The following is a 24,531-nucleotide window of genomic DNA, read 5'->3' as shown; positions in this document are numbered from 1 at the left end:
TAGGCCGCCTGGTATCAACGCATCTGATGAGGAATTGTTACTAAAGCAAATTGAAAGAGCAGCAGGAGTAGGAGACATAGTAGTGATGGGAGATTTTAACTATCCAGAGATAAATTGGAAAAACGATTCATGTGATACTGCTAGGGGCAATATTTTTTTAAACACACTTAATGATAACTACTTAGTTCAACTAATTGAGGAACCAACTAGGTACAATGCAATCTTAGACCTGGTATTAACAAACAATGGGGATTTGGTATCAGGTATTATAGTAGGGGAACCCATAGGAAACAGCGACCACAATATGGTCACATTCAATATCAGTTTCCATAAACAGCTTTATACTGGCTCAACTAGGACTCTAAACTTTAGCAAAGCAAATTTTGATAAATTGAGGGTATTTTTCAGGGATATTGAATGGGAAGGTTTGTTTTTAGGAAAAAATACTACGGAGAAATGGGAGGTACTAAAATTCCTGCTAGCTAAAAATACACTAAAATTTATTCCTACAAGCAGCAAAAAAAGGAATAAAAATCATAAACCGATGTGGCTTAACAAAAAGATTAAGGAACTTATGGGCAAGAATAGGCGAGCACTTAAAAAATCCCAAAAAATTCTAGAAATACATTAATAGCAAGAGATTAAAGGAGAGAATAGGCCCTATAAAAGACAAGTTGGGAGTCTTAAGCAAAAATGATAATGACATAGCCGACACACTAAATTAGTTTTTTTCAACAGTATTTACTAGAGAAGACCCAATTCAGGTACTAACATAATCTCAATAATGAGAATATCCCACTGATAGGTACTTATTTAAGCGAGGAAGTAGTCTGTGACCGATTAAAACATTTAAAGATTAATAAGTCACCAGGTCCCGATATGGTATTCACTGTTATGCACACCAGTGCCTGCAGGAATGTACTGGTGTCTGAACTGTTATGCACACCAGTGCCTGCAGGAATGTACTGGTGTCTGAACGGATAGGGATGCAAAACAAATGAACTCACAGACAGACTGGGGAATATGACATTACGTACACAGAAGGTGATAGGGTAACAAAATAAACACAAAGTGAACAGAGAAGCCCAGAGGCTAAGAAACTGGGTGTCTCCCTAGTATTAGTAATGCTCAGATGGAAAAAGCAAGATGTTGTGTTTTAATACGTAGAGAACCCGAAATGCTGTTGCTAAGGGCAACAGCAAAACCCTAAAGGGTTACCAACGGGTGTGGCAGTAAACTCCTTGGTCAGAGATGGAATGATAGACACAAGGAGAGCCTCCACAATCCTGATTCTCACTTGCAGTGCACAGGTTCAGCTTACTGCCACTAAACTGACACCTGAACACCTTGCACAGTGAGACAGGATTTAGGCAGGCAAGTCTGAGAATACAGCCGCAAACTTGCTAAGTTCACAGAGTAGCAAAAGAACCCCAGCAAGTTAAACGACTGACTCCAGTCTTACTGCTAGGTCTGGATTGGCAGAGTGTAGTACCAAATCCCCAGGCCTATTTGCAGTAAGCAACAACAAATACAAAGCTACACAGTACTGGCTAACTTTCAGGAACTGACTAACCAACAAAGATTCAGCAGCATCTGCTTAACCTGAGAAGAGGCCTTATATAGCAGGTGCTGTCCACGCCCCACTCAGACCTCACAGACTGTGAGCACAAAAACCAGCACCGGATCCCCTGCCGTGCACAGAGCCTGTAACCACTGCACAGCAAAAGACCCGAACCGGAGTATCAGCTGCGCTCAGGTTACTCCGCTAGCACTTGTCTCCCGGTTGCCATGACGACGTGGCAGCACAGGGCAGGAGACCCTAACATTCACCCAAGGGTTCTAATGGAGCTTCATTCTGAACTTGCAAAACCGCTATTTTTGATCTTTAAGGATTCAGTAATATCAGATATGGTTCCCAAAGACTGGCGTATAGCGGAAGTAGTGCCTATATTCAAAAAGGAAAGTAAAGCTGAACCAGGTAATTATAGACCAGTTAGTCTTACATTTATAGTGGGGAAAGTATTGGAAGGTATTCTAAGAGATAGTATTCAGAAGTTCCTTGAAGTCAATAAGGTCATTAAAAGGAATCAACATGGGTTTATGAAGGACAGATCCTGTCAAACCAACTTACTTGGCTTTTATGAAACAGTAAGCGCAAACGTAGATCAGGGTAAAGAGGTGGATGTAATCTTTTTAAATTTGGCCAAAGCGTTCAATACTGTACCACACATGAGACTTATCTACAAGCTACAAGAATCAGGGCTAGGAAGCACAATATGCACTTGGGTCAAAAACTGGTTAGATAATAGGGAGCAGCGCGTTGTGGTTAATGGATCTTTTTCAACTTGGACTGAAGTGTTAAGTGGTGTGCCGCAAGGCTCAGTATTAGGACCGCTATTGTTCAATATTTTCATTAACGACCTAACAGAAGGTCTAGAGAGCATGGTGTCAATTTTTGCAGATGATACCAAATTGTGTAAAGTTATAAATGCGGAGGGGGATGCTGAGTCGCTTCAGAATGACTTAGTTAAATTAGAAGCTTGGGCAGCGAAATTGAGAATGCGCTTCAATACAGACAAGTGTAAGGTAATGCACTGTGGTAACAAGAACAAAAATAACACCTACCTACTAAATGGGGTAAAATTAGGGGATTCTGTACTGGAAAAGGACTTAGGTGTCCTCATAGATAGCAAACTAAGCAGTAGTTCCCAAAGTAGGACTGCAGCAAAGAAGGCTAATAAGATATTAGCATGCATAAAACGGGGAATTGATGCTAGGGACGAGAGTATTATACTCCCGTTATATAAATCACTTGTGAGGCCACACCTTGAATACTGTGTACAATTCTGGGCACCTAACTACAAAAAGGATATCCTGGAGCTAGAAAAGGTTCAAAGGTGGGCAACCAAACTAATTAAGGGTATGGAGACGCTGGAATACGAGGAAAGGCTTGCAAGACTAGGCATGTTTACACTGGAAAAGAGATTAAGAGGGGACATGATCAACATTTACAAATATATAAGGGGACAATATACTGATCTTGCGCAGGACCTGTTTTTGGTTAGATCAACACAGAGAACTCGTGGACACTCGCTCAGGTTAGAGGAGATTCCACACAATACGGCGTAAAGGCTTTTTTACGGTAAGGGCGATACGTGTTTGGAATTCCCTGCCTGAGGGAGTTGTAATGGCCAACTCAGTCAACACCTTTAAGAATGGGTTAGATAAATTCCTAATGGATAAGGAAATCCAGGGTTACGGGGCATAGTCACGCACTATGGTTATTATAAAAAAGAGGGGTTAATCGGAACGGCAGTCAGCAACTTCAGTCAAAATTTTATACAAAATAATCATGCATAGGAGACCACAAATAGGTTGAACCCGATGGACAATTGTCTTTTTTCAACCTTAGATACTATGTTACTATGACCCACGGGCAGACGGGGGAGAGCAGCGCTACAGCAGCGGGCAGCATAGCCGGAGGATGTCACAGCTGACGCTCACAGCAGCGTCCACCCGGCTCCAGCAAGCGAGACCTCACTTTCTGGAGCTGGGTGGACGCTGCCGTGAGCGGCGGCTGTAACATCCTCCGGCTACACTGCAGTAGCCGCTGCTGTGGCGCTGCTCTTCCCCGTCTCAGCGCCTGCATCTCATGATAACAGCACAAGACTTCAAAAAGGTGCAATAATGCACATTGAAAAAGAGTCAAATGCAGATCTCCATACCCCTTTCAGACTGACAGAGCCGGGTCACACCCGGGAATGTGTTCCGGGACGCATCCCGGGATTGACCCCTTTCAGACTGCACTTAGACCTGGGATCGACCCGGGACAGCCCCATTCACACTGATCCCGGGATATCCCTGCAAATACATATGTATGTCATTAGAAATGGACATTTTTCTGGCCTGGCTCACATAGATGAGGTCACAATAGGAAAGCAAAGGGAGGGGTGGGGCCTGCTCACAGCATTGCTGCAGTCATGGCCAACAGAGTACCAGTGTGTATGCCGGAGCTCGTGATTCTTTCTGCTTTACAGATGTTTAATGCAGCCAGTGAGAGCATGATTTGCACAGGAGAGGCCTCATATCATCCAGAATTAGTACCATCCTGAGACTGAACATGGGAACCAACCGATCATTGTGATCCAGAGATCGCCAGCACGGAAAAGCCTTTATGAGGACCGTGGAAGCTTACCAGGATGAAGAGTGGATGGCTAACTTCCGCATGTCTCGTGCAACCTTTGATTAAATCCTGGACTTACTTCCCAGCACTTGACATGCAGACCACCAGGCTTAAGAGACCCATCGGGGCACGCAGGAGGCTAGCCATTGCATTTTGGTGGTATGCTACCCCGGGAGAGTACCGCACAATCTCGTGCTTGTTGGGTGTTGGGATCTCCACAGTCTGTGTTATAGTCCACCAGGTGACTCAGGCAATGGTGTGTACCTTATACAAGCGCTTCATATCTCTACCACAAGGACAGCGCTTACAGGATACCATCAAAGGATTTGTGAAGCGAGGCTACCCGCAGTGTGCAGGAGCTATTGATGGGACACACATCCCCATTACTGCCCCACGTGACAACCCTGCAGACTATTTTAACAGGAAAGGATGGCACTCAATCATATTACAGGCTATTGTGGACCACAAATATGTCGAAAGCACGTGGATCGTCGAAATAGCTGCCGATCCGCGTGCTTGTGTCGGTTTTGGCCCCCTTTTCGAACATCTCAATTCGACTTTAAAAAAAGTTGAAGTGAGATGCGGGAGCAGAGACAGGGGAGAGCCGCGCTGGAGGATGTGTCGCAGCCGCCGCTCACAGCAGCGTCCACCCAGCTCCAGCAAGTGAGACCTCGCTTGCTGGAGCCAGGTGGATGCTGCCTTGAGCGTCGGCTGTGATGCGGGAGCAGAGACGGGGGAGAGGAGGAGATGGGAGGGGGAGACAGGGGAGACCCGCGGGCAGACGGGGGAGAGCAGCGCTACAGCAGCGGGCAGCGTAGCCAGAGGATGTCACAGCCGACGCTCACAGCAGGGTCCACCCGGCTCCAGCAAGCGAGACCTCACTTGCTGGAGCCGGGTGGACGCTGCCGTGAGCGGCGGCTGTGACATTCTCCGGCAACACTGCTGTAGCCGCTGCTGTAGTGCTGCTCTCCCCCATCTCAGCTCCCGCATCTCAATTCGACTTTTTTGAGATTGCATTGAAAAGTCCAGGTCGGATCCAGTCCGACAAATGAATGTCACAATGGATCCGACTTCAATTGAAATCTGCTGATTTTCGCAGCGCAGCAATAAGTTAATAAAACGGCAAAACTGCGCATGCGTATGCTCTGCAATGCCCACGCGCGGGCACAAAGAGCATCGTTGCTGTGCAATGCTTCTAGCGACGAATCCATTCACACAGCCGATCGCAAGGAGATTGACAGGAAGAGGGCGTTTATGGGTGTCAACTGACCGTTTTCTGGGAGTGGTAGGGAAAACACAGGCGTGTCCAGGCGTTTGCAGGGCGGGTGTCTGCTGTCAACTCCGGGACCTCCATCGCTAGGATCATCGCACAGGATAAGTAACTTCAGGGCTGGTTTTGTTTTGCACAAAATGTTTTTGTATCGTTCGGCTGCACATGCGATCACACACTTGCAAAGCGAAAATACACTTCCCCGTGGGCAGCGGCTATGCGTTTGCACGGCTGCAAAAAGTAGCTAGCGAGCAATCAAATCGGAATGAGGGCCTATATCCCATAGGGTGGTACCCAGTTTTTCCTAATGTTTCACCTATTTTTTTTTATAGGCTATCCAAATAGATCGCCTGTAAAAAAAAAATGCATTTTCTCCAGATAACACACTGGTTCAGTGAATCTTGTGTGTTTTCGTGAGAAAGAAGCCCGTTTTTTCGCTTGAAAGCGGGGCTGTTTCCGGGGATTTGGTGTCACCTTCCGTGGCAGGTGTAACAAAATCCTCAATAAGCCACGGCTCCCACCGGCTTATCAGGGCTAATAGGACAGCCCCCGGTCAAGACCTTTAGCCGTGGTAATTTACTGCGTTAATAGGATAGACATAGTGTGACATAGTGTGACATAGACAATAGACATAGTGTGTGTTGAAATTGTCATACCCTAAGTATGATCAACATAAATCTGCTCGGATGTTGAACTCAATGTTTTCCCAAATATTCAAACAATCCTGCGTTGCAATCTTCAGTTATGTTTCCTCTTGTGGCCACATCCACATAGGTTGTTTACAGTGCAATGGGCCTTCCTGCTAACATTACGTATGATGGAAATAGAAACATTAAGGTCTCTGGAGATTGACATGAAGCTTTGAGGCTGTACTTGCTTGTCTACAATCTCCTGTCTGATCTGTGTGGACAAATTTCTGGCTTTCTTTCTTTTGTCCATCCTCATTTTCTCCTTTTGAAACAAGTAGTTGCCCGAGTGCCTAACATGGTGGACGCTCTTTGCTGGAGCTCCACATCGGCACAACTTTATTAGCTGGGTGCTGCTCATCTACGTGACCAGAAAAAACCACTGCTACCTCGCATGGTGATCGAGTTCTGTCTCGTTCCCTCCCCTTGTGCCTGCCAACGACAACTAGGGAGTCCCTGGCAGCCACTTGAGGTGACCCCGAGATCTTCTGTTGCCATCTGAGTGTGGCAGTGTCCATTATGCCTCTCCATTTTGCGCTGGGTCATTCCCTCCCAGGGACGGAGCTCTACTTGAATGTCATCCGGTATCCAGTCAGCCAGCTCCTTCACCGAGGCAAGCCCCCGATGCTTTGGATACCCTTTCCAGTGGCACGGGTGCAAAATCACTGAGAGACCCATCCTACAAAGTCAGATTTTCCAGAGTTTGGAGGAGAGATTTAGATCTTGCCTATCCCTTCTTCACAAATATGTCACCCATGTTACAGGATGGGTTATGGTCCTGGAGGGTGCAGCATAGTGGACTAGTGAGAACCCAATCCACTGAGCAACTTCTGTGTAAACCCATCATAAGGAATTGAACTACAGCGGACATCACAACAACTACCTGAAATGATTCCGTAGCAAGGCACTGTTGAGATTAAACTTGATGAATGAGTGATTTTTATACTGCAGACACCTGCAACTTACCACATGTCAGTTCAGTTCCAAGCAGAAGCACCTGCTTGAAATCGACTTCTAATAGGTGTCAATACTTTTGTCAGGGCCCTTTACTTTTTATGTAAGGAATAAGCAAACGTACATGCTTAGTGTTTAATTGCACTGCAAACCATAAAAACAATTTCAGAGAACGAACTGTGTATTATTAGAAAAAAGCTGCAAGTGTGCCAATACTTTTGCCCACAACTGTATTTACTGTTACTATTAACAAATTAGATTTGTTTTCTTGGCTGATGTGCTATGCCAACCATCCACTGCAGAGTTTTTTGGAGCCTTGGAAATAAATAAGTGATGATGATAACAGCACAAGACTTCAAAAAGGTGCAATAATGTACACTGAAAAGAGTCAAATGCAGATCTCCATATAAGAGTAAAATGACCCCAAGGAACATCTACATACACTTTTAGAGCTATGCATTGGCACAGCCTTTATAATGACAGTTTATGTTGCAGATACAGAGTAAATATCAGGCTGCATGTTTCAAAATGCACTAAATGTATCAAGCATTAACATGTTAATGATATTTTAGGGTGATTCGATGACAGAGGACACACAGGTGCCATCTGCCCGATTCTTGTTTAGTATTACTTTCTCATTGCTGTTTATTTTCCCTACCCTTCATTCACACACCCTTTTTTCTTCTATCCCTCACCCTATTGCTTTTCCTCCATTTTTTCCCCTTTCTTTGATCATAATGAAAAGCAAAAGAGAGTAAAACATCCTGATGTGTCCTCATACACTGCGGCTTCAGTCATACCAAACAGCCGTTTTCTGTGTGCCAAGTCCTGGACCACTCAGCTGCATCTTTTTCACTCAAAAGTGCGTTTTATTTGAACATTTGTACATCTGTGTGCGAGTGAGTTTGAATCTGTATACAAAGTGTTACATTGCACAGTCACAGCTTTTTCTCACGCCATATTCCATTGTTCTTCACCTGCGGCTTTGGGTGGAATTCAATTGTTTGAAATGTCGGTTGGGCGTCTGTTTTTTCCTGTCAATTAGGTAGGAAAAAACAGACACCCAATTGACTTTTCCAACAATTGAATACCCCTCTGTGTTTAAAATGAAGTCCTGGGCAGTTAAAGTTCGCAGTCCAGCTTCTCTAGTACTCTGTTTTTTACTGCGTCTGTTGTTGAAAGTTGTTTTTTCAATTTCTTCATTTTTTTATTTAGTTATGATTAAGGGGGATTCGTCACATATGTCCTATACCTTCTTCATTTGTAATCTGGTAGCTGTTTTCATTAGTTGTAAACAACTACACACAATATGTTTATTATAAAATATATAAATCAATTGGGGGAACAAACATGATCACATTAAGGACCTGATTCTGATATGTACGCAAAAGCCTACATAGATACGATTTTTCAGGCTGGGGACTTGCTAAGCTTTATGTGAGGCAAGTGAAGAAGCCGCCCTGAAATGAATAGAGATGATCATCACAGACAACGCAAGCACATGTACACATACACGGCATTGACACAAAAACGAGGAACGTCAACTGCCCGAGTGAGTCTATGGTCACGCAGACTGGCCACAGGAACTGAGAGCTAGGCTGTTTTAGCAGGGCGCAGCACCCTGCCCGATTTTAAAGTGGCAAAATGAGCCCTACACTAATCATGGCGCAACACTAGAACAGCCAGTCTGGTGCCGTCCCCACCCGGGGCTGCACTGTCCCGTATGTGGGTAAAAGTTGCTGTTTAAGATCGCTCACAGAATACAGGGTTAGGGTAATTGCATAGGTGGTCATTCCGAGTTGTTCGCTCTGTAATTTTCTTCGCATCGCAGCGATTTTCCGCTAATTGCGCATGCGCAATGTTCGCACTGCGATTGCGCCAAGTAAATTTGCTATGAAGATTGGTATTTTACTCACGGCATTACGAGGTTTTTTCTTCGTTCTGGAGATCGGTTTGTGATTGACAGGAAGTTGGTGTTTCTGGGCGGAAACTGGCCGTTTTATGGGAGTGTTTGAAAAAACACTACCGTTTCTGGGAAAAACGCGGGAGTGGCTGGAGAAACGGAGGAGTGTCTGGGCGAACGCTGGGTGTGTTTGTGACGTCAAACCAGGAACGACAAGCACTGAACTGATCGCACTGGAAGAGTAAGTCTCGAGCTACTCTGAAACTGCACAGAGAAGTCTTTTCGCAATATTGCGAATCTTTCATTCGCAATTTTGATAAGCTAAGATTCACTCCCAGTAGGCGGCGGCTTAGCGTGTACAAAGCTGCTAAAAGCAGCTTGCGAGCGAACAACTCGGAATGAGGGACATAGTGCGCAATTAATCCCAAAGTTCAGCCACTGAAAAACAGAGAGGAAGTTTCACCTTTTTTCCTTATAATAAACGGATTCTGAGAAAAGGTTATGTCTTCACGTAAGTGCTCTCAGGGTTTACCATATAAGATCCAAATAGGCACAACGGATAATGGGGGTAATTCAGAGTTGATTGCAGCAGCAAATTTGTTAGCAGTTGGGCAAAACCATGTGCACTGCAGTGGGGGCAGATGTAACATGTGCAGAGAGAGTTAGATTTGGGTGGGTTGTATTGTTTCTGTGCAGGGTAAATACTGGATGCTTTATTTTTACACTGCAATTTAGATTTCAGTTTGAACACACCCCGCCCAAATCTAACTCTCTCTGCACATGATATAACTGCCCCACTCCCTGCAGTGCACATGGTTTTGCCCAACTGCTAACAAATTTTCTGCTGCGATCAACTCTGAATTACCCCCATTAAACAGTAGATTTTTCATATGGTCCACATGCTTCTTTTATCCCTTCAGTACCTAAAAGATATGCGTCTTTCTGCTTAGATACACTCATGCAGAGTGAACGCAGTTTTAGGACACAAAAGTGCCGAGATCCTTTTAAAAGATCACAAATTTAATTTACATAAAATTTACTCACAAAGTTAAAAAATATACAAGCATATAATTAATCTGCTACTTCATTACTGTGGCACAGGTTCTTCCCCCAACATGCTGAGATGGTGAATACAGCAAGAAAGATTCCGGATACCCGGTCTGCTTTTAAAAAAGGATCTGTATCCGAAACACGTTAAGTGGAGGCTATGGACTGCAACTTTCAGGCACTGTGGCTTTATCCATCCTTGATATCCCCCTGTGGGTAAGATGGGTATCCGGTCTCTTTCTTGCCGTGATGAACTCATGAAACGGGACATTAAAATTTTGTTGGGGCTATCAACTCAACATCCACATGACCCATGACAGGAAACGCCATGTAATTTGAAACTTTGAAGAGGTTCCACAGTTCTGTGCCTCCCTGGGCTTGCCTTCTATATCTGTTTCTAATTGGATGAACATACTGGGGCCCTCTGCCCCGCCCTCTTACCACATAGAGAGTTCTGGCAACAGGCACGGTGATCTCCTCGTGGAGATTCAGTGGCAGACGATTCTGCGGTCACCTGGAGTGGGACTTTCTCAGTTCCATGGGTATCCTTACGACCAGATTCCTCAAATAATGTTCTTTTTTCCTTTCAGCTCTATGATGTCCTGTCGATGTTTTAGAGGGACGGCAACAGCTCCTGACTGTTAAGTTATTCTTCAAAATGGAAATTTGGCATGTGTTTTCTGGTTTCACCTGTTTGGTTAATTTTGTTTATAGAAGAGTTTATTCTCTCCAAAACTATTTTCTACACAGCAGTATGTTGATAGAAGGTCTATGTCTTTAGGCAACTATCATTTGGTTTATATTGTACTGTTTTACTCTTATTTAGGTATTACATCTCTTAGTCATTGGTATTGGAAGTTAGATTTAGGTCTACCTCCAGATGCTTCACTTTATATCTTCATATGGGGCACTTCATATGTTTGGTAGTGAGCTGACCCCTATTGAATCTATACATTCTCAAACAACCCAACCCTAGTCATACGATCTCATGTGTTTATAAAATTTTACATTGTTTGCTATGAACCCTCTCCCCCCTTCATAGAGAAGTGAGACACAGATCTTATACTCAAGGGTATTTAGGTAAATTGGGAGAAAGACTGTCAAGCTGTTAATGTCTGCTCCTCTAGCTCGGATGTCTTAGAAACCAAATACAAGGTGATGACAGCGGTGTTGCAAGCGGTATCATATTCCTACTGTTCTACACATTTTTTTCCTACAGTGTCCCCTCTCTGCTGGGGGTGTCACGGGGAAGCTGGTATAATGATTCACATACGGTGGGACTTTTCCCTCATTATTCTATTTTGGTTGAGAGTTAAAGCCTTAGCCTCAGAGATTCTGGGCACTCCAGTTTCCATGGACCCTGATATTTGGCTCCTATCTCACTTTGATATCCCTATTTCCAGTTATAAGAAATCATTACTTAAGCACTTAAATAACGCAGCTATGGCAGTGATTCCAGTCAATAGGGGATTGGTGACAATGTTTCGATTTCTATAATACTATGGAGGACATTTTTTTCTCTGCGACTAATAAACATTCTGAGTTTCTGGAGACGTGATTTACCTGGATTGACTTTATGTCAGCACCTAAGTATGCAGCATTGTTTCCAAGGTCATCAAAGTTTATTAGTCACCCTGGGGGTGGACTTTACCACCATAGATCCCCTGGTGTATGTATGGATCTACATCTCACAAATATGTACCTGCATTGTGTCTCTCCTCCCACTCTTTCTTCTTTGCTTTCTTTCTCTTCTGTCGTTTGCTCCTTTACTTTTCTTCATGATCTCTTTATTTTCAATATGCTTACTACAACACGTGTGACTGACCACTTAGTTTTGGCCTTTTGACATTGCTTTCCTTTCTTTGTATTGTGCTTTCAGCGTTGTAATTTATTTTTATTTTTTTATTTCTTTCAAAAAGAAGGATCTATATTATGTGTATCTAACATAGCGGTGGTATGTACATTGATAGGTATAACTTATTGGTAACAAAATATAAACTGGTATTAAGGTGAAATAGATTTAGGAACTGATGTGATTTTTACAAGCTTCAGGACAAATACATTTATTCAAATATTCTAAGATTCTACACAATTAGCATGCTAGATCCAGGAAAAAGATGTTCAACACATTTAATATATTTGGAATATCAGAGTCAACGTGCTCTTTTTAAGTACACAGTTGAAAATTAATGAACTGACAAAGCTAGTAACTTTAAAAGGAAGGCAGCACAAATGTTATGATGTCATTTGCATTGAAACGCATTGAGCAGCCACACACGGAACTGGTGCTTGCTAATTTGGGATATACCCTTACATCACTGCTCACAAGATCAATACATTCCAGCTGCGATTTCACTCGAGTGAGCCGCATCGCTCTATATAAATGTACTATATAATAGAGCCCTATCGGTGGGTAGCACAATAGAGACATTGGGACACTGCACTTCCTGGAGCCGGCACCTGCAGTATTGGGCTTCACAGTTGCCAGGTAACACAATTCTTGCATGCGTGAACTGAAGCTTTGTGTCTACAAAACTGGGCTGAGATACACTGGCCTGTATAACTACACACAGGGGGCCAATCTGCACCCTTTACAGCATACCAGTCCATTTGATCTGCATATGGACTACTTCTCCACAGGTCAGTACAACTTCTATAGTATGCACATCTTTTATTATAGAGATGACAAGCCATCAGCCACACAAATGGATAAACCAATTACTTCTTTAAGGACCAGTATTTATTTTATTTATTTTTTATCAGTTATTTACATATTCTGCAGTGCTTTTACAGAGAATATTTGGCCATTCACATCAGTCCCTGCCCCAGTAGAGCATACAATCTATATTCACTACCACATGTACACGCACACATTCACGCTAGGGTTAATTTTGTTTGGAGCCAATTAACCTACCAGTATATTTGTGGATTGTGGGAGGAAACCGAAGTACCCGGAGGAAACCCACAGAAGTACGGGGAGAGTGTACAAACTCCACACAGTTAGAGCCATGGTGGGAAAGGAACCCATGACCTCAGTGCTGTGAGGCAGTAATGCTAACCATTACACCGTCCGTGCTTCCCATACTGCACATTAATGCAATTTAGTGACATTAGGTTAGATACGCATCAGAACTAATACCTATGCAATTAATCAGGGTATTGAGATGTGTTCAATTACCTTTCTTCCATTTTTAATGTGTATATCTACTAGTTTATCTAAAATATAATAAACATAGTAATGCTTGAGACTTTGTAGTTCATTTGGAACTGGGTGCGCAGCCTGCTATTTCCTTTGTATTGACACGAATGTACACCACTCTTATATTGGACAGCTGCACCAGTCCAAGCTTTTATTTTAGTTTGAACATACTGGCAGTGTATGGCTTCATTTTTCTCTACTTCAGTCTTTGTTGCTGATAGATCTGTGATTGCACAGCAAAACTTTCTTGCCATTTACTAACCTGTAATCATAAAGTGTTAGGCGTTGCATTACTTACTGACATCTCCATTGAGGATGAGAACATTTCCAAACTGTTTTGAGTGAAGAATTTTGATGTTCTGATAAGGCGAATCTTTACTGTAAACTATTTCATCTATGTCGTACTCTACTAAGCGTCCGTCAGCCGTGGGCCAGTATCTATCAATCTTTGCTCCACGAACAATGGCTGGCAATCTAAGATGGATAGAGAAAAGCAAGCAAGCATTTCTTTATTACTGGAGCAATCATATAATAGCTGACGAAGGAAGTCATTGTAAAAGAAAGATAAATAAATAAAATCAATTTAGAACGGAGTACCATCACATTGCTGGATTAAAGCAGCTATGAAATCCTGTTAAAAGAAAATAAATAAGAATTTACTTACCGATAATTCTATTTCTCATAGTCCGTAGTGGATGCTGGGACTCCGTCAGGACCATGGGGGGGTAGCGGGCTCCGAAGGAGACAGGGCACATCTAAATAAAGCTTTTAGGATCACATGGTGCGTACTGGCTCCTCCCCCTATGACCCTCCTCCAAGCCTCAGTTAGGTACTGTGCCCGGACGAGCGTACACAATAAGGAAGGATCTTGAATCCCGGGTAAGACTCATACCAGCCACACCAATCACACCGTACAACTTGTGATCTGAACCCAGTTAACAGTATGATAACAAAAAACGAAGTAGCCTCTGAAAAGATGGCTCACAACAATAGTAATAACCCGATCTTTGTAACAATAACTATGTACAAGTATTGCAGACAATCCGCACTTGGGATGGGCGCCCAGCATCCACTACGGACTATGAGAAATAGAATTATCGGTAAGTAAATTCTTATTTTCTCTAACGTCCTAGTGGATGCTGGGACTCCGTCAGGACCATGGGGATTATACCAAAGCTCCCAAACGGGCGGGAGAGTGCGGATGACTCTGCAGCACCGAATGAGAGAACTCCAGGTCCTCCTTAGCCAGAGTATCAAATTTGTAAAATTTTACAAACGTGTTCTCCCCTGACCACGTAGCTGCTCGGCAAAGTTGTAATGCCGAGACCCCTCGGGCAGCCGCCCAAGATGAGCCCACTTTCCTTGTGGAGTGGGCCTTTACAGATTTAGGCTGTGGCAGGCCTGCCACAGAATGTGCAAGTTGGATTGTGCTACAGATCCAACGTGCAATCGTCTGTTTAGACGCAGGAGCACCCATCTTGTTGGGTGCATACAATATAAACAACGAGTCAGATTTTCTGACTCCAGCTGTCCTTGAAATATATATTTTTAATGCTCTGACAACGTCCAGTAACTTGGAGTCCTCCAAGTCGCTAGTAGCCGCAGGCACCACAATAGGCTGGTTCAAGTGAAAAGCCGAAACCACCTTAGGGAGAAAATGAGGACGTGTCCGCAGTTCTGCCCTGTCCGAATGGAAAATCAGATATGGGCTTTTGTATGATAAAGCCGCCAACTCTGAAACTCTCCTGGCTGAAGCCAGGGCCAATAGCATGGTTACCTTCCATGTAAGGTATTTTAAATCTACCGATTTTAGAGGCTCAAACCAATGAGATTTGAGAAAATTCAAAACTACGTTCAAATCCCACGGTGCCACTGGAGGCACTATTGGGGGTTGTATATGTAGTACACCTTTGACAAAAGTTTGTACTTCAGGCACTGATGCCAATTCCTTCTGGAAGAAGATTGATAAGGCCGAAATTTGAACTTTAATGGACCCCAATTTTAGGCCCATAGACAATCCTGCTTGCAGGAAATGTAAGAATCGACCCAATTGAAATTCTTCCGTTGGAGCCTTCTTGGCCTCACACCACGCAACATATTTCCGCCAAATGCGGTGATAATGTTGTACAGTCACTTCCTTTCTAGCCTTAATCAAGGTAGGAATGACTTCCTCTGGAATGCCCTTTTCTTTTAGAATCCGGCGTTCAACCGCCATGCCGTCAAACGCAGACGCGGTAAGTCTTGGAACATACAAGGTCCCTGCTGAAGCAGATCCCTTCTTAGAGGTAGAGGCCACGGATCCTCCGTGAGCATCTCTTGAAGTTCCGGATACCAAGTTCTTCTTGGCCAGTCCGGAGCCACCAGTATTGTTCTTACTCCTCTTTTCCGTATAATTCTCAGTACCTTTGGTATGAGAGGCAGAGGAGGGAACACATACACTGACTGGTACACCCACGGTGTTACCAGAGCGTCCACAGCTATTGCCTGAGGGTCTCTTGACCTGGCGCAATATCTGTCCAATTTTTTGTTGAGGCGAGACGCCATCATGTCCACCTTTGGTTTTTCCCAACGGTTCACAATCATGTGGAAGACTTCTGGATGAAGTCCCCACTCTCCCGGGTGAAGGTCGTGTCTGCTGAGGAAGTCTGCTTCCCAGTTGTCCACTCCCGGGATGAACACTGCTGACAGTGCTATGACATGATTCTCCGCCCAGCGCAGAATCCTTGCAGCTTCTGTCATTGCTCTTCTGCTTCTCGTGCCGCCTTGTCGGTTTACGTGGGCGACTGCCGTGATGTTGTCCGACTGGATCAACACCGGCTGACCCTGAAGCAGCGATTTTGCCAGGCTTAGAGCATTGTAGATCGCTCTTAGCTCCAGTATATTTATGTGAAGGGACGTCTCCAGGTTTGACCACACGCCCTGGAAGTTTCTTCCCTGTGTGACTGCTCCCCAGCCTCGTAGGCTGGCATCCGTAGTCACCAGGACCCAGTCCTGTATGCCGAATCTGCGGCCCTCTAACAGATGGGCACTCTGCAACCACCACAGGAGAGACAACCTTGTTCTTGGTGACAGTGTTATCCGCTGATGCATGTGCAGATGCGATCCGGACCATTTGTCCAGCAGATCCCACTGAAATGTCCGTGCATGGAATCTGCCGAATGGAATCGCTTCGTAAGAAGCCACCATCTTTCCCAGGACTCTTGTGCATTGATGTACTGACACAGTTCCTGGTTTTAGGAGGTTCCTGACAAGTTCGGATAACTCCCTTGCTTTCTCCTCCGGGAGGAACACCTTTTTCTGAACCGTGTCCAGAATCATTCCCAGGAACAGCAGACGAGTTGTCGGGGTCAATTGAGATTTTGGAAGATTCAGAATCCACCCGTGTTGCTGAAGCACTACCTGGGTTAGTGCTACACCGACTTCCAGCTGTTCTCTGGACTTTGCCCTTATCAGGAGATCGTCCAAGTAAGGGATAATTAATACGCCTTTTCTTCGTAGAAGAACCATCATTTCGGTCATTACCTTGGTAAAGACCCGAGGGGCCGTGGACAAACCAAACGGCAGCGTTTGAAACTGATAATGACAGTCTTGTATCATGAACCTGAGATACCCTTGGTGTGAGGGGTAAATTGGGACATGCAGATAAGCATCTTTTATGTCCAGGGACACCATGAAGTCCCCTTCTTCCAGATTCGCTATCACTGCTCTGAGTGACTCCATCTTGAACTTGAATTTCTGTATGTACAGGTTCAAGGATTTCAGGTTTAGAATAGGTCTTACCGAACCGTCCGGCTTCGGTACCACAAATAGTGTGGAATAATACCCCTTTCCCTGTTGTAGGAGGGGTACCTTGACTATCACCTGCTGAGAATACAGCTTGTGAATGGCTTCCAAAACCGACGTCCTTTCTGAGGGAGACGTTGGTAAAGCAGACTTTAGGAACCGGCGAGGGGGAGACCTTTCGAACTCCAACATGTAACCCTGAGATATTATCTGCAGGATCCACGGGTCCACTTGTGAGCGAGCCCACTGATTGCTGAAAATCTTGAGTCGACCCCCCACCGCTCCTGAGTCCGCTTGTAAAGCCCCAGCGTCATGCTGATGGCTTTGTAGAACCCGGGGCGGGCTTCTGGTCCTGGGCAGGGGCTGCTTGCTGCCCTCTCTTACCTTTTCCTCTGCCTCGCGGCAGATAAGACTGTCCTTTTGGTCGCTTGTTTTTATAAGAGCGAAAGGACTGCGGCTGAAAAGACGGTGTCTTTTTCTGTTGGGAGGGGGTCTGAGGTAAAAAAGTGGATTTGCCGGCAGTTGCCGTGGCCACCAGGTCCGAAAGACCGACCCCAAATAATTCCTCTCCTTTATATGGCAATACTTCCATATGCCTTTTGGAATCCGCATCATCTGACCACTGTCGCGTCCATAAACTTCTTCTGGCAGATATGGACATCGCGCTTACTCTTGATGCTAGAGTACAAATATCCCTCTGAGCATCTCGCATATAAAGAAAAGCATCCTTTAATTGCTCTAGAGTCAATAAAATACTGTCCCTATCCAGGGTATCAATATTTTCAGTCAGAGAATCCAACCACACTACCCCAGCACTGCACATCCAGGCTGAGGCTATTGCCGGTCGCAGTATAACACCAGTATGTGTGTATATACTCTTCAGTGTAGTTTCCAGCCTCCTATCTGCTGGATCCTTGAGGGCGGCCGTATCAGGAGACGGCAACGCCACTTGCTTTGATAAACGTGTGAGCGCCTTATCCACCCTAGGGGGTGTTTCCCAGCGCGCCCTAACCTCTGGTGGGAAAGGGTATAATGCCAATAACTTCTTGGAAATTAGCAGTTTTCTATCTGGGTTAACCCACGCTTCGTCACACACGTCATTCAATTCCTCTGATTCTGGAAAAGCTACAGGTAGTTTTTTCACCCCCCACATAATACCCCTTTTTGAGGTACCAGCAGTATCAGAGATCTGCAAAGCCTCCTTCATTGCCGTGATCATATAACGTGTGGCCCTATTGGAAAATACGTTTGTTTCTTCACCGTCGACACTAGATTCATCTGTGTCGGTACCCGTGTCGACTGACTGAGGTAAGGGACGTTTTACAGCCCCTGACGGTGTCTGAGACGCCTGAGCCGGTACTAACTGGTTTTCCGGCCGTCTCATTTCGTCAACTGACTTTTGTAATGTGCTAACATTATCACGTAATTCCATAACTAAAGCCATCCATTCCGGTGTCGACTCCCTAGGGGGTGACATCACCATTACCGGCAATTGCTCTGCCTCCACACCAACATCGTCCTCATACATGTCGACACACACGTACCGACACACAGCAGCCACACAGGGAATGCTCTAATCGAAGACAGGACCCTCTTAGCCCTTTGGGGAGACAGAGGGAGAGTTTGCCAGCACACACCAAAAACGCTATAAATGTATATAAACAACCCTAGAAGGTGTTGTTTTTGATATAAGCGCTTTTAATATATCAATATCGCCAAATTATGCCCCCCTTCTCTTTGTTACCCTGTTTCTGTAGTGCAGTGCAGGGGAGAGTCCTGGGAGCCTTCCTCACCAGCGGAGCTGAGCAGGAAAATGGCGCTGAGTGCTGAGGAGAATAAGCCCCGCCCCTTTTTCGGCAGGCTTTCCTCCCGGGTTTTAAGAAAACTGGCCTGGGTTAAATACATACATATAGCCTTAATGGCTATATGTGATGTATTTATTTTGCCACTAAAGGTATTTAATATTGCTGCCCAGGGCGCCCCCAGCAGCGCCCTGCACCCTCCGTGACTGAATCAGTGAGACGTGTAGCAACAATGGCGCACAGCTGCAGTGCTGTGCGCTACCTTCATGAAGACTGAGGAGTCTTCTGCCGCCTGCTTTCCGGACCTCCGTCTTCAGCGTCTCTAAGGGGGATCGGCGGCGCGGCTCCGGGACGAACCCCAGGAGGACCTGTGTTCCGACTCCCTCTGGAGCTAAGTGTCCAGTAGCCTAAGACTCCAATCCATCCTACACGCAGGTGAGTTGGAAATCTCTCCCCTAAGTCCCTCGATGCAGTGATCCTGTTGCCAGCAGGATTCACTGAGATTTAAACCTAAAAAAACTTTTTCTAAGCAGCTCTTTAGGAGAGCCACCTAGATTGCACCCTTCTCGGACGGGCACAAAAACCTAACTGAGGCTTGGAGGAGGGTCATAGGGGGAGGAGCCAGTACGCACCATGTGATCCTAAAAGCTTTATTTAGATGTGCCCTGTCTCCTGCGGAGCCCGCTACCCCCCCATGGTCCTGACGGAGTCCCAGCATCCACTAGGACGTTAGAGAAAATATATAATAATAACTTACTAAGGACATGCATACACAGTGAAACCGGGGTGTGCACCGCCCATCCAACAGGGGCTGTTTGGAGCGACTGCAGCAATGATGTATGAGGATACATCTGTAGTTTACCTTGGGAGTCCGTTCAACTTTGTTTTGATTAGCCAGCATAGCATCCGGTGATGCAGGAGGGAAGTGCGGGAAACCGCAAGCTCCTCCCCTTGCTCTGCTGATTGGCCAGAGAATGTCCTGCAGCAGGAGGAGATCAGGAAAACACACTTTCCTCCCTTTTATTCTGCTGACCGGCCAAAGTGCGCCCTGGGGGAGCTATACCACTATTATTGTGTGTGACCCACCAGTGATCAACTCATGGCACACTAAGATGTCATGACACACACTTTGCTACAAAGAGTTATTGTGCAAAGGTAATGTGGATGAGGATTTTGCAAACAATGGTCTGGTCATCGATTTGGGGCCAGGAAACTTGACATCACATATTACCTTCAAGTGTACATTTGTTTTAAAAACAGTATTATTGAAAAAAATATATGCATGTGCCAATATAGATTTTAATAGTACACTTTTTCAAGAAAATAAATAATAAGAGACAACTATGTGAGGAACAGTGACTGCGTTCAGATTGTTTGTTCATGATAAGCTTTAGTATTGTTCAGTAGCCATGCATCCCGGGCACTTTCAGTCACATGCTTTTATGCACTCTTCGTTCATCTGGAAACTGGTCTCATACTGTGCACTGATTGGCGCTTACTTCTTTAGATTGCAAATTCAGCGAAAGATCCTCGCCAGGTATAGTGTTTCATACTACTGTTCTCACACTCATCAGGTCTACTCATACTTGCCTACCCTCCCGGAATGGCCGGGAGGCTCCCGAAAATCAGGTGACCCTCCCGGCCCCCTGGAAAGGTGGGCAAGCCTCCCGCTTTCCCCCTCAGCCGCCCGCAGCAGTGAACAAGTAGGCGGGCCGAGGGGGTCCGATGACGCGATTTGCGCTGAATCGCGTCATCGTAGCTCCGCCCCCCGCTATGCAGCGCCTTGTTTCTCGGCACAGCACAGCGGGGGGTGGAGTCACGATGACGCGACCCTGATGCAACGCCCCCGGACCGCCCATCCTGCTGCCGGCCACACCCCCGAACCACCCGTCCTGCTGCCGGCCACGCCCCCCATTCACCTACAACGCTGCCTCCTCCCGGAGGAGGAGGCAGCAAAGTAGGTAAGCCTGGGTCTACTGTTATGCCTTCAATCCTAACCACTGCCTGTTCCCCTATTCTACTATTAACTTGACACCTGCACTGACCACTGTTTTTGTTCCCCGCTGAATAAATTACCCTGATCACTTGAGCATCCATCATTTCTCACATGGATTTTCCACTACTTTTATTATTGTTACCAGTTATTTATATAGTGCTTTATGATTACATTTAGCACATCAGTCCATGCCCCAGTGGAGATTACAGTCTAGTTCCCTACCACATGTACACGCACCGTAGGATATATATTTTTTGTGTGTCAGAGGCCAATTAACCTAATAGTATATTTTTAGAGTGTGGGAGGATATCGGAGTACTGGAGGAAACCCACAAGCACAAGGAGGATATACAAACAGAGCTGTAATTAAGGGTGTGTGAAAGGTGCCACCGGACAGAGGACAGGGCTCTGTGGGCAGCACCATCCCTTACCCATGTTCCCTGTATCTGGTTAGCAGGGTGCATCCTGCAGCTAGTATCACTGCTGAAGTACCTGTACAGCCTCCTGGAGCATCCTGAGGATGATGTGGGCAATGCTGTTCTTCCTGGTGGCCCCGCCTCCTTGGCATGACATCATGCACGCATGGGGCGTGGCCATCACAGGGCCTATTACACCACTGTCTAATAGCTCCACACAGTCAGTGCTATGAGGCAGTAATGCTAACCATTACACCATCCTTGCTGCCCTACTAGTTATACTTGGTACTACATCCTGCTGCTACAGTATCATCTGGTGCTTTGGTGTGGTAACTGCAGGTTAGTCACTAGTGATGCATAGTCTCCTACCTGTAGTGAAACTGCATTTGACATGTTATTATCACTACTTTGAGAATAAGACCTGGGACAATCAAGTATCATCAAAGACATAGCATTCCACTGGACTGAGGGCAGCTATGGGTGAAGGTCTCGCAAAGTTTACTTCTGAATTCATCAAGTATATGAGTTTTGAGACTTTTCATTTAATGCAGTATGGGCCATCATAGTATATAATGACTTTCCTATTCTTTGCTGTGCTGTATATTAAATGAAGTGCCCAGGGAGATGATAGCTGTCTATGGAAGATAACTATGATAATTAATTAGCTTCCACAACAAATTTTGTTTCCCAACACTATTGTACAGCTAAATCACAACCATGCAAACCTCAAACTGCAACATCCTATGGGAAGCAGTTAGTTTCCCGCCTGTCGGGAACCCGGCGGTCAGGATACCGACGCCAGAATCCTAACAGCCAAGGAAACCCGGCGGTCGGAATCTCGACCGGGGCCCGGAATCCCCACTCGGAGGGTGCTCCACACTAATAAAATTGTGTGGTGAGCGAAGCTCGCCACCGGGCACGAAGTGTGTGCACACGCCGCGATCGCCATTGGGATCCCGCCTGTTGGGATTCTGGCATCGGTCTTATGATCACCGGGATCCCGACCGTCGGGTTCCCAAACTAAATCCAATCATATAACTCACGAAAGACTTGCACAACCACATAAGACTAAATAAATAAAACACATGCAGATAAAACCCTGTCAGACCAACAGACATTTTATCGGACAGCCTGTAACCCAGCAGATATCATGGGCATGAGCTGTGAGATATCACAGTGTATATGGTCATGATATCTGTGTTCCTGCACAGGAGAGGAGACATTTCCCTGTTCCTCCCAGGAACAGGGAACAGGAAAACTCCAACAAAACACTGCATCAGACGAACATGCTGGACAGTTCGGCATGCCCGGCCAACCAATATTTTTAGATTGGTCATGCAAATACACAGTACAATCAGTCCCTGCCCCAGTGGAGATGACAATCTAGTTCCCTACCACATGTACACACACACAAGGATACACTTTTATTTGTCCGACTACCAGATAATTGTATAATGTATTCCTAGAGAACACAGACAAATACGATATTAAGTTTTTCTCAGTCAGGAAGAGACAGCTTGCCTGATTTTGGGTGCTATTCCCTGATAAAATAATCTGAAATAATGATTTCCCGTGCCAAAAAATACTAAAGCTCTGGCAAAAGTGATTAACCTACATATTATTTTTGTCTAACTATTAATTATCCATTGCAAGGAACACAGGAATCCAAAAAGTCTTCTTATAATTCCGTTTAATTATGCTACCACTAGAGGGTGGTAGAGATGAATTTTCAAAACACAAAATCATGTTAATTTATATATTGTAGCTCTAGATACAGTCTATTATGAAACAAAACATGCTTACATAATATTATAGTATTTGAGGTAATCCACTAACACCAATTAGGCATGTCCTGCAAAAGTTAATTAATTAACTCTAAAGTTTTTATTATAACATAAACTTAATTTGTTAGAAAAAAAAAACACTTACCGCTTCACTTGTGTGACACTGTTGTGCAATATTTCTTTCATTCTTTCTTCTATCTTGTTTAGCAGCTGAGAAAAGACAGGAGACATTTTCTTACAGAAGTAAGAATACTGTTAACACAAAAACGAGTTTTATGGTAAGAACTTACCTTTGTTAAAACTCTTTCTGCGAGGTACACTGGGCTCCACAAGGAATGGACAATGGGGTGTAGAGTAGGATCTTGATCCGAGGCACCAACAGGCTCAAAGCTTTGACTGTTCCCAGAAGCATAGCGCCGACTCCTATATCACCCCGCCTCCCTGCAAAGGATCTCAGTTTTTAGTTAAACCAGTCCAATGCAGTAGCAGGAAAAGAGACGACAACGGTTAGTAACCACAACACCGACAGGAGACGTGTCAGCGGCTAATGCCATACCAACCCAAAGAAGCTAAGTGCGTCAGGGTGGGCGCCTTGTGGAGCCCAGTGTACCTCGCAGAAAGAGTTTTAACAAAGGTAAGTTCTTACCATAAAACTCGTTTTCTGCTGCGGGGTACACTGGGCTCCACAAGGAATGGACAATGGGGATGTCCTAAAGCAGTTTCTTATGGGAGGGGACGCACTGTAGCGGGCACAAGAACCCGGCGTCCAAAGGAAGCATCCTGGGAAGCGGCAGTATCGAAGGCATAGAACCTTATGAACGTGTTCCCGGAGGACCACGTAGCCGCCTTGGAGAGGCCAGCCTTCACATAAGCATGTACAATCACCATTCTAATCCATCTGGCCAGAGTTTGCTTGTGAGCAGGCCAGCCCCGTTTGTGAAACCCAAACACAACAAAAAGAGAATCAGATTTCCAAATATGAGCAGTTCTCTTCACATAGATACGGAGAGCCCGTACCACAACCAAAGACTGCTCTTTGGGAGACAGATCAGGAGAAACAAGTGCCGGAACTAAAATCTCCTCATTAAGGTGGAACGAAGAAACCACCTTAGGTAGATAGCCGGGACGAGTCCTAAGAACCGCCCGGTCACGGTAAAATATCAGATATGGGGAACTACAGGACAAGGCACCCAAATCCGACACTCTTCTAGCTGAAGCAATAGCCAGCAGAAACACCACCTTAAGGGAAAGCCACATAAGGTCAGCTGAACCAAGAGTTTCAAACGGAGACTTTTGTAACGCCTCCAAAACCACCGACAAGTCCCAAGGAGCCACAGGCGGGACATAGGGAGGTTGGATACGCAACACGCCCTGAGTAAAGGTATGCACATCAGGTAAGGTCGCAATTTTTCTCTGAAACCACACCGACAAGGCAGATATTTGAACCTTGAGGGAGGCCAGACGCAGGCCTAAGTCCAGGCCCTGCTGAAGAAAAGCCAACAACTTGGC

At 45.2% G+C, this 24,531-nt stretch overlaps 1 protein-coding gene across 3 annotated transcripts in view; it reads right to left on the bottom strand.

Moving 5' to 3' along the window:
- The window catches only part of SMS (spermine synthase), a 376,994-nt gene that overhangs the window by 176,793 nt on the left and 175,670 nt on the right, over positions 1 to 24,531 (bottom strand). For all 3 annotated transcript variants that reach the window (XM_063955771.1, XM_063955772.1, XM_063955770.1), the window contains exons 4-5: positions 23,168 to 23,232; positions 13,541 to 13,716 (exon numbers count right to left, since the gene is read on the bottom strand). In XM_063955771.1, the coding sequence (XP_063811841.1) occupies positions 13,541 to 13,716; positions 23,168 to 23,232 (241 nt within the window). The remainder of the gene's footprint in view (positions 1 to 13,540; positions 13,717 to 23,167; positions 23,233 to 24,531) is intronic.

This window comes from Pseudophryne corroboree, chromosome 2 (genome assembly GCF_028390025.1).
Source record: "Pseudophryne corroboree isolate aPseCor3 chromosome 2, aPseCor3.hap2, whole genome shotgun sequence".
Classification (NCBI taxonomy): domain Eukaryota; kingdom Metazoa; phylum Chordata; class Amphibia; order Anura; family Myobatrachidae; genus Pseudophryne; species Pseudophryne corroboree.
This window is presented reverse-complemented; position numbering and strand designations above follow the sequence as displayed.